A 14424-nucleotide genomic window follows, 5' to 3' on the forward strand; every position below is an offset into this window, starting at 1 on the left:
CAGTGGACTGCGATCGGCAGGATGAGCGCTTCACCCTCATCTTCACCCTCGCCTCCTGCACCATCAGCTTTGTGGCCTTCCCCAGTGGTTTACTGTTTGACCACTTTGGCACCATGGTAACCCACATCCTGGCCATGTAAGTACTTGTCCTCTTCTGGGCTTTTGGGTTGTTAGAGGTTGATATGACTTGACACAGTCAGTAGAAGAGAAACAATTAAGACAGAAAGAGAATCATGATAGAGGTAGAGTAAGAGAGAGAGATGTGTAATATTGAATAAGAAGGTTAGAATGAAGAACCATCACCATAAATGGTTAAAGTGGTTACCAGGAATATTAAAGATATATGGTCCTCGCACATATTTGATGATGGAAATGTTAGGTTTATTCATATTGAAGGAGCTGAAAGTTGAAATGATTCGATTATTTCTGATGAGTCAGATAGTCTTGTTATAAGTAGAGTACCAATAGCAAATCCTACATCTGATGTACTAGAAACAAGTCCAAGAGAAAGTCAGAATTTAAGTCTGAGTCAGGCAGGCAGACAGTCTGAAGTTGTACAGAGTTCAAATGTAGATCAAGGGCATCTCTTGAAGAAAAACTCTCCTCAGGCTCAGCCTAGGATGAGTCTAACTGCGACACCAAGTTTGGAGAACGAAGGTATCCTCATTGAAACAGAAAACCCCTGGTTAAGTTTGATTTGTAAATATGGTAAACTAAGTCCATGGGGCTGAAATTGCTCCTTTCCTTTCAGCCTTTTAACACCGGAAAGTGGCGGCCACACTGCGGAGTGCAATGGCCGCTGACTTTTCGTGTAATGGCTGCCATTATCACAATTCCGCTTCTGTGCTATCCCGGTGGTGACCCGCTCCCCCCCACTGCTCCGCTGTTGCCGATCCGTGCTAAGTACATCATCACAGTGTGTACCGTCGATCTACTCCCCGCCCCGCCCCCATCAACGGCGAAATTCTGCCGTGAAAACTTACGGCCCGCCCGGTGGTACCAAAGCAAGCTTTTTTGTGGTGGTCCAGTGAGGCTGAGGCCTTCTGTAATGGTGGCACAGCTCCCCTTAAAGGGGAGGACCTACTGCTGCTGCCGCCATGTTTTTTATTTTGTCGGACGACTGCCATGTCGGCCCGACAATTATTCCTCCAGGTTCGGCCGGGCCACCAACAGACAGCCTGGCACCCCCTCTTCAGTGCCAGGCCACTGGTCCTGCAGAAACCCAACCTAGAGACCCAGTCGACCGAAGTTTAAAGATCGCGCAGGCTCTCACCTTTAAGTGAAGGGGAGAGCTGTGGTGATGTGGCATTGTGATGACCTCATCGCCGGGACCACTCCACAGCCTCCCCCCGCAACTTCCCCCCTCTAGTCTTGTCACCGCCGCATATCCGCCCCCATTAAGTGCGACTTCCAGGTCCGAGTGAAAAAAACAAAGAGCAGAATTTTGCACAAGAGGCGACCTCACTCGCCATGGCAGTAAAAACCATAGAAACGTGCTGTGTATGGAATATTTCGGGCGGGGGGACATTTTGGCCCGAATATCTTTGATGTGTATAACCATGCAAGTTATGTATGATGATTATTTTGTTATGATTAATTACTCATTAAGGGGGGAGAAGTATAATGTAGCTCCCCCTAGTGGACTACTGTGTAAATACAACTGCTGATGTATATTATAAAAGCATCATGTTCTTGTAGTCCGTGTGTTTGTGATGTCACAAAGAAGCTATCAGAGGTACAGAGGAGGTTTACCGGGAATGAGGAACTTCAGTCATGTGGAGAGATTGAAGAAACTGGGGCTGTTCTCTTTCGAGCAGAGAAAATTGAAGAGAGACCAAATCGAGATACAGTTTGATTGCTATTTTGATTTGTTGTCAGTGTAAACTCTGAGAATAGTTCCCCGAATAAATCCAAAAAACATTCTGTGCATTTATTGGAGCAATTTATGACTGAACTATATACTTTCACCACCTCAGCATGTCCCAAAACACTTTAAAACCAATGAAGTTCTTTTGAAGTGTAGTCACTGTTCTAATGTAGGAAACGTGGCAGTCAATTTATGCACAGCAAGCTCCCACAGACAGAAATGCAATATGACCGGACACCAACTGTATTTTTAGTAATGTGCGTGAGGGATAAATATTGGCCACAGGATTCCGGGGAGAATTGCCCTGTTCTTCCAGTACCAGCTGTGTGAACTTTTATGTCCACCTCGGAGGGCGGAAGGGACATTGGTTTAGCTTTTCATTTGAAAGAGAGCATCTCTAACAGTGCAGCTCTTCCTCAGTACTGCCACTCCCACAGTGCAGCGCTCGCTCAGTACTGCCCCTCCCACAGTACAGCACTCCTTCAGGACTGCCCCTCCTACTGTGCAACACTCCCTCAGTGCAGCACTCCCTCAGTACTGCCCCTCCCACAGTGCAGCGAACCTTCAGTACTGCCCCTCCCACAGTGCAGCGAACCCTCAGTACTGCCCCTCCCACCGTGCAGCGAACCCACAGTACTGCCCCTCCCACCGTGCAGCGAACCCTCAGTACTGCCCCTCCCACCGTGCAGCGAACCCTCAGTACTGCCCCTCCCACAGTGCAGCGAACCCTCAGTACTGCCCCTCCCACAGTGCAGCACTCCCTCAGTACTGCCTCTCCCATAGTGCAGCACTCCCTCAGTACTGACCCTCCCACAGTGCAGCACTCCCTCAGTACTGCCCCTCCCACAGTGCAGCACTCCCTCAGTACTGCCCCTCCCACAGTGCAGCACTCCCTCAGTACTGCCCCTCCCACAGTGCAGCACTCCCTCAGTACTGCCCCTCCCACAGTACAGCACTCCCTCAGTACTGCCCCTCCCACAGTGCAGCACTCCCTCAGTACTGCCTCTCCCACAGTGCAGCACTCCCTCAGTACTGCCCCTCCCACAGTGCAGCACTCCCTCAGTACTGCCCCTCCCACAGTGCAGCACTCCCTCAGTACTGCCCCTCTCGCAGTGCTGCACTCCCTCAGTACTGCCCCTCTCAGAAACATAGAAACATAGAAAATAGGTGCAGGAGTAGGCCATTCGGCCCTTCTAGCCTGCACCGCCATTCAATGAGTTCATGGCTGAACATGCAACTTCAGTACCCCATTCCTGCTTTCTCGCCATACCCCTTGATTCCCCTAGTAGTAAGGACTACATCGAACTCCTTTTTGAATATATTTAGTGAATTGGCCTCAACAACTTTCTGTGGTAGAGAATTCCACAGGTTCACCACTCTCTGGGTGAAGAAGTTTCTCCTCATCTCGGTCCTAAATGGCTTACTCCTTATCCTGAGACTGTGAGCCCTGGTTCTGGTCTTCCCCAACATTGGGAACATTCTTCCTGCATCTAACCTGTCTAAACCCGTCAGAATTTTAAACGTTTCTATGAGATCCCCTCTCATTCTTCTGAACTCCAGTGAATAGAAGCCCAGTTGATCCAGTCGTTCTTGATAGGTCAGGTCCGTCATCCCGGGAATCAGTCTGGTGAACCTTCGCTGCATTCCCTCAATAGAAAGAATGTCCTTCCTCAAGTTAGGAGACCAAAACCGTACACAAAAGGCCCTGTACAACTGTAGCAACACCTCCCTGCCCCTATACTCAAATCCCCTCGCTATGAAGGCCAACATGCCATTTGCTTTCTTAACCACCTGCTGTACCTGCATGCCAACCTTCAATGACTGATGTACCATGACACCCAGGTCTCATTGCACCTCTCCTTAGCCTAATCTGTCACTATTCAGATAATAGTCTGTCTCTCACAGTGCAGCACTCCCTCAGTACGGCCCCTCCCACAGTGCAGTGCTCCCTCATACGGCCCCTCCCACAGTGCAGTGCTCCCTCAGTATGGCCCCTCCCACAGTGCAGCACTCCCTCAGTATGGCCCCTCCCACAGTGCGGTGCTCCCTCAGTACGGCCCCTCCCACAGTGCGGTGCTCCCTCAGTATGGCCCCTCCCACAGTGCGGTGCTCCCTCAGTACTGGCACTGGGACAATGACGATAGGTTTAGAGAGGGCACAGGAGACAATGGGATAAGGGAGAGCATTTTCAGTGGGAGGGTCAGTGTCCTGGGGCTAAGATTGATCAACATCAATAAAAAAAGCTGATCATTATTTGTACATATGTAAACCCGTAAATACCTTGTTTAACCACCGGAGGGCTCATCCCCTGGAGTCCCAAAGGATCCCACAATCCCTTGGGAGCACCTGTACATAAGGAGGCCTCACAGGCTGTAGAGGCACTTTGGAGACCTGTAATAAAGGACTGCGGTCACACCTTACTTTGAGCTCACAGTATCTGGTCAGACTCTTTATTCAATACATAACAATTATCACATTGCTCTTTGTGGGAGCTTGCTGTGCACAAATTGGCTGCCATGTTTCCTGCATTACAATAGTGGCTGCACTTTAAAAAGCACTTATAGAATCATAGCCTGATACAGCACAGAAGGAGGTCATTTGGCCCATGCTGCCTGTGCTTTGAAAGAGCTGTCCGATTAGACCCACTTCCCTGCTCTTTCCCCAGAGTCCTTCAAGTATTTATCCAATCCCCTTTTGAAAATTGTTGTATCTGCTTCCACTGTCCTCAGGCAGTGCATTCCAGATTATAACAACTCGTTGCTTAATTTTTTCCCTCATGTTGCCTCTGGTTCTATCACCAATGACCTTAAATCTGTGTCCTCTGGTTCCTGACCCACCTTCCACTGGAAACAGTTCCTCCTTATTTATTCGATCAAAACCGGTCATCATTTTGAACATCTGTATCAATTATCCTTTTAACCTTCTCTGCTCAAAGGAGAACAACCCTAGGTTCTCCAGTCTCTCCAAATAACAGAAGTCTCTCATCCCTGGTACCATTCTGGTAAATCCCCCCTGTGCCCTCTAGTGCCTTGACATCCTTCCTAAAGTGCGGTGCCCAGAATTGAACACAAGGCTCCAGCTGAGGCCTAACCAGTGGTTTATGAAGGATTTGGCAATAACTTCTTGCTTTTGTACTCTGGGTCTGTTTATCAAGTACTTCATTGGCTGTGAAGCGCTTTGGGTCGTCCTGATGTGGTGAGAGACGTTGGATAACTGGGAGCTCATTCCTTTCAGGGGAAGGGGAGGTGAATGTGTGGACAAAGGAGTTCAAACTAAGCTCTGATTTTTATCTCCACAGATTCCTCCACACCACCGCGACTCTGATCATCGCCTTCTCCACTGCTGGTAAGTCTAGCCCCTCCCCCTGTCAGAACCCAGTGAGGTCCCACACATGGTCCTTCAATACCTGCATAGAATTACGTAGAATATACAGCACAGAAACAGGCCATTCGGCCCAATCAGTCCATGCCGGCTTTTGTGCTCCACTCCAGCCTCCTCCCATCCTTCCTCATCTAACTCTATCAGCATTATAAAAGTTGGATAGAGTGAAGGATAGAGCACCAGTCCTTAGTTACTGACTCTTTTTCCATGTTGAGTTCAGTGTTTGATGGCTGGTTCCATCTGCCCAATAGAAAAGGGGAGGAGTCCCACATGGAGTAACCTCCACTGGGGAACCCCGCCTCCTCTGCGGGGGAAGATGGCCCACCAAGGCGTGTCCGGACAGCAGACGAGGAAGACAAAGTGGAGAGTGTGCAAGAGTAGCCCGTACAGGAAACCCCTCCGTGCAGAGTGGAAAAGCACGGCAGAGATCTCCAGGAGACGGCTCAAGCTGTGAGGCACCGGATCCCGAGGGAGGATTCGAGCCCTGGTGCCGATGAGAAAACACGGACAGGATCGCTCCATACACTTGAGCCTCCTCGACACGCCTCGTGGAGTCAGGGCTAAGTGCCTCTTTTAGCGTCTCGATTGCTTTGGCCATGGACCAGACACCGTGCCATGACATGCGTTGTGCCAACTCTTCATGGAACATCCAGCCCGCTCCTCCTTTATCCAATAGGCCCCTGACTCTGGTCACCTTGCCAGCCAGTGTCTTTCCCTCTGCCAGTCACGTGACACGCGGACGTGGAGGTACGGATTCCTGAGCAGCAGCTCCCGGAGTATAGCCATCACTCCTGACGGGGGAGAACTCCGGCTGGAGGTGACAGCTTTGCAGATCCTGATCATTACATGGTAAAAGACAGGCAGTTCCTGCAAGGAGGCCCAGCCACACCCCAGATTTATTGGCAATAGCTGAGTGCTATAATTGAGGCCATGCAGCTAGCGGAAGAAATACGTCGCCAGCGCACACGATCTGGGAGGATCCCTGACGTACAGATATCTCTACAGGGTCTGAAGACGGAAGATCGCAGCCTGGGTACACACCCACACCAGCGCCTGACCGCCCTCTCTAAGCAGGAGTCGGATAACCATGGCACAGACCCAATGCTTCCCTTTGATCCTGAAGAAGTCAACAAGCATCTTCTGAATCTTGGCGACTGATACGTCCTTACTACACAGTATAAATGCACACGAGGCCCATGCTTGAGAGAAGGTCAGTCTGTGACCTGCCCTTTATTCCTTAGCACTCAAGTGATGAAGGTGGGTGGAAGTTCGCCTTTTATACCTGAAGGTCCAGGTTAGGAGTGTCTCCCACCTCGTGGTCAGTGTTCTCACGGTGTACAACTTAGGTCAGTTTATACATGGGTTACAATGCTGGTTGAATACATGACATCACCTCCCCCCCCCAAAGTCTTATTGGGATCGCAGGTTGAGTCTCTCTGGTGGTTTACGCTCCCTTGTAGAGTGCCTGAGTTGGGGCTCCGGTTGTTGGGCGCTGGCCTGAGTGTCTGCTGTTTGCAGTGCCTCAGGCCTGTCCAGACTGCCCACAGTGACTGGGCTCTCCTCCCTTTGGTTCCGGTGTTCGGTCACCTGTGGTGGAGTGAACTCTATATCGTGTTCTTCCTCTGCTTCTTCTGTGGGGCTGCTGAACCTCCTTTTTGTTTGATCCACATGTTTGCGGCAGATTTGTCCATTGGTAAGTTTAACTACCAGAATCCTATTTCCCTCTTTGGCAACCACAGTGCTTGCGAGCCATTTGGGCCCTGCAGCGTAGTTGAGGACAAAAACAGGATAATTTACATCAATACATCGCGCCCTCGCATTCCTGTCATGGTAGTGATATTGTGACTGGCGCCTGCTCTCGACAATTTCTTTCATGGTGGGGTGTATAAGGGATAATCGGGTTTTGAGCGTCCTTTTCATTAGTAGCTCTGCGGGTGGAACCCCTGTGAGCGAGTGTGGTCGGGTTCTATAGGCCAACAGGAGGCGTGATAAGCGGGTTTGTAGGTAATCCCCTTGGAATCTGAGCATCCCCTGTTTGATTATCTGCACTGCTCGTTCTGCCTGGCCGTTTCAGGCCGGCTTGAATGGTGCCGTTCTAACATGGTTAATTCCATTGCCTGCCAAGAAGTCCTGGAATTCAGTGCTTGTGAAGCATGGGCTATTGTCACTGACCAAGATGTCCGGTAGACCGTGGGCGGCAAACATTGCCCGTAGACTTTCGACCGTGGCAGAGGATGTGCTTGAATTTAAAATGTCACACTCGATCCATTTGGAGTAGGCGTCTACTACAACCAAAAACATTTTCCCCATGAAAGGACCTGCGTAGTCCACATGGATGCGTGACCAAGGCTTGGCGGGCCATGGCCAGGGGCTAAGGGGGGCTTCCCTGGGCGCATGGCCCAGCTGGGCACATGTGTTGCAGCTGCGAATACAAAGTTCCAGATCTGCGTCTATCCCTGGCCACCAAACGTGTGACCTGACAATTGCCTTCATCGTGACAATGCCCGGGTGCCCATTGTGGAGTTCTCTGATGAACACCTCTCTGCCCATCTGGGGCATGACTACGTGGTTTCCCCACAGTAGGCAATCGGCCTGAATCGAGAGTTCATCCTTGCGCCTGTGAAATGGTTTAAATTTCTCAGGGCATGCCCTGTACGTGGCTGCCCAGTCCCCATTCAGGACACATTTCTTGACTAGAGACAATAGCGGGTCTCTATTTGTCCAGACTTTAATCTGACGGGCTGTCACGGGTGAGCCTTCGCTTCCGAAAGCTTCAACAGCCATGACCATCTCAGCACCATGCTCGGTAGCCCCCTCAGTAGTGGCTAGCGAGAGCCTGCTGAGTGCATCGGCGCAGTTTTTGGTGCCCGGTCTGTGCCGAATTGTGTAGTCATAGGCAGCTAACGTGAGTGCCCACCTCTGTATGCGGGCCGATGCGTTTGCATTTATGGCCTTGTTGTCGGCCAAAAGGGATGTTAGGGGTTTGTCATCTGTCTCCAGCTCAAATTTCCTGCCAAACAGGTACTGGTGCATTTTCTTTACCGAATATACACATGCGAGCGCCTCCTTTTCTACCATCCCGTAGCCCCTTTCTGCCTGGAACAGACTCCTGGAGGCATAAGCTACCGGCTGTAACTGACCCTTGGCATTGACATGCTGCAACACACACCCGACACCATAGGACGACGCATCGCACGTTAACACAAGTTTCTTATATGGGTCATATAGCGTTAACAGATTGTTGGAACATAACAAATTGCGTGCTCTATTAAAAGCTCTTTCCTGGCTGTCCCCCCAGACCCATTCGCGACCTTTGCGTAGGAGCACATGTAGCGGCTCTAGCAGCGTGCTCAATTTGGGAAGAAAGTTACCAAAATAGTTCAGGAGCCCCAGGAACGAACACAGCTCCGTCGTGTTACGGGGTCTGGGTGCTCTCTGGATCGCTTCCGTCTTGGATGCAGTAGGGCTGATCCCGTCTGTTGCTACTCTCATCCCCAGTAATTCTATCTCTGGAGCTAGGAAGGCGCACTTCGCCTTTTTCAGTCGCAGACCTACCCGGTCCAGTCTGCGTAGCACCTCCTCCATGTTGTGGAGGTGTTCTTCAGTATCGTAACCCGTAATGAGGATGTCGTCCTGAAAAACCACCGTCCTTGGAATCGACTTGAGGAGGCTTTCCATATTTCATTGGAAGATCGCGGCGGCCGAGCGAATCCCGAAAGGACATCTGTTGTACTCAAACAACCCCTTGTGTGTCATGATGGTGGTCAGCTTCTTCGACTCACTCGCCAGCTCCTGGGTCATGTAAGCTGAGGTCAGGTCCAATTTTGAAAAAAGTTTGCCACCGGATAGCGTCGCAAAGAGGTCCTCCGCTCTCGGTAGCGGGTACTGGTCTTGGAGTGACACCCGATTGATGGTGGCCTTGTAATCGCCACATATCCTGACCGACCCATCCGCCTTGAGCACCCGCACAATTGGGCTCGCCCAGTCACTGAATTCGACTGGCGAGATGATGCCTTCCCTCAACAGGCGGTCCAATTCGCCTTCTATCTTTTCCCGCATCACGTACGGCACCACTCTGGCCTTGTGGTGTACTGGCCTGGCGTCCGGATTTATGTGAATCATTACCTTGGCCCCCATGAAAGTGCCAATGCCGGGTTGAAATAATGAGTCAAATTTGTCCAGGACCTGTGAGCATGATACTCGCTCCACAGAGGAAATTGCATTGACATCGCCCCATTTCCAGTTCAAGACAGCAAGCCAACTCCTCCCCAGTAGTGCGGGACCACCCCCTGGGACAATCCAGAGTGGCAACCTGTTCTCCGAATCTTTGTGGGTCACGACTACCATGGCGCTGCCCAGCACCGGAATGATCTGCTTTGTGTAAGTCCGTAGCTGTGCGTCAATCGGCAATAATTTTGGCCTCCTGGCCTTGGATGCCCACAACTTTTTGAACTGTTTGATACCCATCAGGGACTGGCTGGCACCCGTGTCTAACTCCATTGATACTGGGATGCCATTGAGGAGCACTTTCATCATTATCGGTGGCGTCCTGGTGTATGAACTGTATACGTGCTCCACATGAACTCGCTGAACTTCAGCTTCCAGCGATTTCCCCCAGTGTCCATTTCTGCAATTTCTGCAGGTATTTTGCTCATCTCTGCAAACTCCGGCTGAATGTATGCCTCCACGCCTCCAGCATGAGTTGCGGTTTGAAACAAAAGGTCCCTTGCCAGTCGATCGTCCCTGACTGCCCCTGTTATTGTCCTTGAGTGCACCATTAACAGGTGTTGATGGCCCCATTACTGGCCGCATTGTCCCTTGTAATGGCGTGAATCGCTGTTCAGCTTGCCATTGTCTCTGTCGAACTCCCCCTCTGGGTTCGACTACATGTTGGGGCATGCCTGACTGCCCTTGTCTGCCTGGAGAACTGTGTGCTGCTTTAACAATGTTGAATCTCTGTCCCAACCATTCCTTAACACAGTATCTCTCGTCTGTTCTGCTAGTGGCCATGCTCGCGTGGTTTAAATCCTAGTTTCTTGTCGCCATTGATACGTCCTTACTACACAGTATAAATGCACACGAGGCCCATGCTTGAGAGAAGGTCAGTCTGTGACCTGTCCTTTATTCCTTAGCACTCAAGCGATGAAGGTGGGTGGAGCTTCCCCTTTTATACCTGAAGGTCCAGGTTAGGAATGTCTCCCACCTAGTGGTCAGTGTTCTCACGGTGTACAACTTAGGTCAGTTTATACATGGGTTACAATGCTGGTTGAATACATGACAGCAACAGATTCGGGGGAGGGGCGGGGGATGTATCAAAGTGACCAACCAGTACCACAACATAGCGGCCATCAGTTGGTTTATGACCAGCGCCCTACCCCTGTAGGACAGCACTTGGAGCAGTCCTGTCCAGCGCCCTCGGTGAGCAATGACTTTAGCCTCCAGCACTTGCCAGTTTGCCAGCCAGGCTTCCTCAGCAGGGCTAAGGTAAACTCCCAGGTTGAGGAGATGAGTTGTACTCCAGGTATAATTTCTGAGCTCCTCCCACCACTGACTGACCAGGAGTGCGGAACATTTCTCCCAGTTGATCCTCACAGAGGACGCGGAAGATTAGACCCGCTGGCACTCGCGCAACCTCCGCAAGACAACGGCATCCGTGACCATGAGGAGCACGTAAGCGACGTAAGCCGAGAGCACGACCTCCACGCCCGGCCCTTGGAGAGACCGTCCCGTAAACATCTTCCACAAAAGATGCAGGAAAGTCTCCAGACAGAAAGCATGGAACTGGCCAGACAAGGGGCATTCCTGACGGTCCCATATCCCGAAGCCAAGGGTCGCCGTCAAAGACCCGTTGAATTTAATCAGACACTCCACGCAAGTCAGTTCGAGTTAAAAAAATGTGTCCTGAATCTGAATGTGCGCATGAGCTGAATGTATCCTGAAGAGGCACTCGTGATCCATCCTGTTGAAAACTTTCTCCTGATCCAGGGAAAGGAATGCCACCGACAGACCAGTCCTCTGGGAATGGTGGACCAGGTCCCGAAACAGATGGATGCTGTTGTGGATGGTGCGGCCCTGAACTGTGTAGGACTGGTCGGGGTGGATCATTTGGGCCAGCATGGTGCCAAGGCAAGCAAAGACTTGTCGTTCGTGCTGAGGAGGGAGACCAGGCGCCAGATCTTCAGTCGGGGCAGATTTTCCCTCTTGGGCAGCGGGATGATGACTGCCCTGCACTGAGAGAGGGATATCTCCCCGGCCTCCAGACTTTCCCCAGGTCTCACAAGTCGTCGCCCACCCCCACCCCAGAACATCCCAGAACTCCACGGTCTGACCGTCCAGCCCTGGGGACTTTCCCCTCGAGAATGGACTGAGGGCACTGGCCAGCTCCCCCAGGCTTAGCGGGGCATCGAGCTGCTCGCCACCCTTCGGGCTGACCTTCAGCAGGTCCTCGCACAAAACAATGCGAGCAACCTCGATAGGACGGATCCGCAGAGAACAGAGCCCCATAGTAGATACGGGCCTCGGCACTGATGCCCTTCTGATACGAGGCGAGGGATCTGTCGCTGGCCAGTGGCCCCAAGAGCTGCTAACGGAACCCCTCCCTCTTTTTCCATTGAGTAGACGAAGGGCGCCCAATATTTATCCATCAACCAACATCACACTAAAAAAAACAGCAGATCTGATCATTTATCAGGTTGCTGTTTGTGGGAGCTTGCTGGGCACAAATTGACTGCTGGATTTCCTACATTACAATAATGTTAAGCTAAAGTAATTAATTGGCTGTAAAGATTTTGGGACGTCCTAAGGTGGTGAAAGGCACTGTATAAATGAAAGTTCTTTCTCTCTTTCTCACACTCCCTCTCTCCCTCTGTTGCAGCTTCAGCAGCACTGTTGTTCCCTGCACTCTGTCTGATGGCAGTGGGAGGAAGGTGTTTTTTCATGACAAACTTTCAGGTAATGTAGGATTGTGTGTGATAGAGCATGAAGTGTACTGAGAGAGTGCTGCACTGTGAGAGGGATAGTACTGAGAGAGAGCTGCACTGTCAGAGGGGCAGTACTGAGAGAGTGCTGCACTGTCAGAGGGCAGTACTGAGGGAGAGCTGCACTGTCAGAGGGGCAGTACTGAGAGAGTGCTGCACTGTCAGAGGGGCAGTACTGAGGGAGTGCTGCACTGTCAGAGGGGCAGTACTGAGAGAGTGCTGCACTGTCAGAGGGGCAGTACTGAGAGAGTGCTGCACTGTCAGAGGAGCAGTACCGAGAGAGTGCTGTACTGTCAGAGGGGCAGTACTGAGAGAGTGCTGCACTGTCAGAGGGGCAGTACTGAGGGAGTGCTGCACTGTCAGAGGGGCAGTACTGAGAGAATGCTGCACTGTCACAGGGGCAGTACTGAGGGAGTGCTGCACTGTCAGAGGGGCAGTACTGAGAGAGTGCTGCACTGTCAGAGGAGCAGTACCGAGAGAGTGCTGTACTGTCAGAGGGGCAGTAGTGAGAGAGTGCTGCACTGTCAGAGGGGCAGTAGTGAGAGAGTGCTCCACTGTCAGAGGGGCAGTACTGAGAGAGTGCTGCACTGTCAGAGGGGCAGTACTGAGAGAGTGCTGCACTGTCAGAGGGGCAGTACTGAGGGAGAGCTGCACTGTCAGAGGGGCAGTACTGAGAGAGTGCTGCACTGTCAGAGGGGCAGTACTGAGGGAGTGCTGCACTGTCAGAGGGGCAGTATTGAGAGAGTGCTGCACTGTCAGAGGGGCAGTACTGAGGGAGTGCTGCACTGTCAGAGGGGCAGTACTGAGGGAGTGCTGCACTGTCAGAGGGGCAGTACTGAGAGAGTGCTGCACTGTCAGAGGAGCAGTACTGAGAGAGTGCTGCACTGTCAGAGGGGCAGTAGTGAGAGAGTGCTGCACTGTCAGAGGGGCAGTAGTGAGAGAGTGCTGCACTGTCAGAGGGGCAGTACTGAGAGAGTGCTGCACTGTCAGAGGGGCAGTACTGAGAGAGTGCTGCACTGTCAGAGGGGCAGTACTGAGAGAGTGCTGCACTGTCAGAGGGGCAGTACTGAGAGAGTGCTGCACTGTCAGAGGAGCAGTACCGAGAGAGTGCTGTACTGTCAGAGGGGCAGTAGTGAGAGAGTGCTGCACTGTCAGAGGGGCAGTACTGAGAGAGTGCTGCACTGTCAGAGGGGCAGTACTGAGAGAGTGCTGCACTGTCAGAGGGGCAGTACTGAGGGAGAGCTGCACTGTCAGAGGGGCAGTTCTGAGAGAGTGCTGCACTGTCAGAGGGGCAGTACCGAGAGAGTGCTGTACTGTCAGAGGGGCAGTAGTGAGAGAGTGCTGCACTGTCAGAGGGGCAGTAGTGAGAGAGTGCTGCACTGTCAGAGGGGCAGTACTGAGAGAGTGCTGCACTGTCAGAGGGGCAGTACTGAGAGAGTGCTGCACTGTCAGAGGGGCAGTACTGAGGGAGAGCTGCACTGTCAGAGGGGCAGTACTGAGAGAGTGCTCCACTGTCAGAGGGGCAGTACTGAGGGAGTGCTGCACTGTCAGAGGGGCAGTATTGAGAGAGTGCTGCACTGTCAGAGGGGCAGTACTGAGGGAGTGCTGCACTGTCAGAGGGGCAGTACTGAGAGAGTGCTGCACTGTCAGAGGGGCAGTACTGAGGGAGTGCTGCACTGTCAGAGGGGCAGTACTGAGAGAGTGCTGCAATGTCAGAGGAGCAGTACCGAGAGAGTGCTGTACTGTCAGAGGGGCAGTAGTGAGAGAGTGCTGCACTGTCAGAGGGGCAGTACTGAGGGAGTGCTGCACTGTCAGAGGGGCAGTACTGAGAGAGTGCTGCACTGTCAGAGGGGCAGTACTGAGAGAGTGCTGCACTGTCAGAGGGGCAGTACTGAGAGAGTGCTGCATTGTCCGAGGAGCAGTACTGAGAGAGTGCTGCACTGTCAGAGGGGCAGTACTGAGAGAGTGCTGCACTGTCAGAGGGGCAGTACTGAGAGAGTGCTGCACTGTCAGAGGAGCAGTACTGAGAGAGTGCTGCACTGTCAAAGGGGCAGTACTGAGAGAGTGCTACACTGTCAGAGGGGCAGTACTGAGAGAGTGCTGCACTGTCAGAGGAGCAGTACTGATGGAGCGCTGCACTGTCAGAGGAGCAGTACTGATGGAGCGCTGCACTGTCAAAGGGGCAGTACTGAGAGAGTG

The 14424-nt window shown here is 52.1% G+C and overlaps 1 protein-coding gene across 1 annotated transcript in view; it reads left to right on the forward strand.

Annotated features, from left to right (window-relative positions):
* LOC139266700 (equilibrative nucleobase transporter 1-like) overlaps nt 1–14424 on the forward strand; it is an 83659-nt gene that overhangs the window by 8679 nt on the left and 60556 nt on the right. Inside the window, exons 2-4 of the mRNA XM_070884289.1 lie at nt 4–136; nt 5166–5212; nt 12123–12199. Coding sequence (XP_070740390.1) covers nt 4–136; nt 5166–5212; nt 12123–12199 — 257 coding nt within the window. The remainder of the gene's footprint in view (nt 1–3; nt 137–5165; nt 5213–12122; nt 12200–14424) is intronic.

The sequence above is a fragment of the Pristiophorus japonicus genome, chromosome 7, assembly GCF_044704955.1.
Source record: "Pristiophorus japonicus isolate sPriJap1 chromosome 7, sPriJap1.hap1, whole genome shotgun sequence".
Lineage (NCBI taxonomy): Eukaryota > Metazoa > Chordata > Chondrichthyes > Pristiophoridae > Pristiophorus > Pristiophorus japonicus.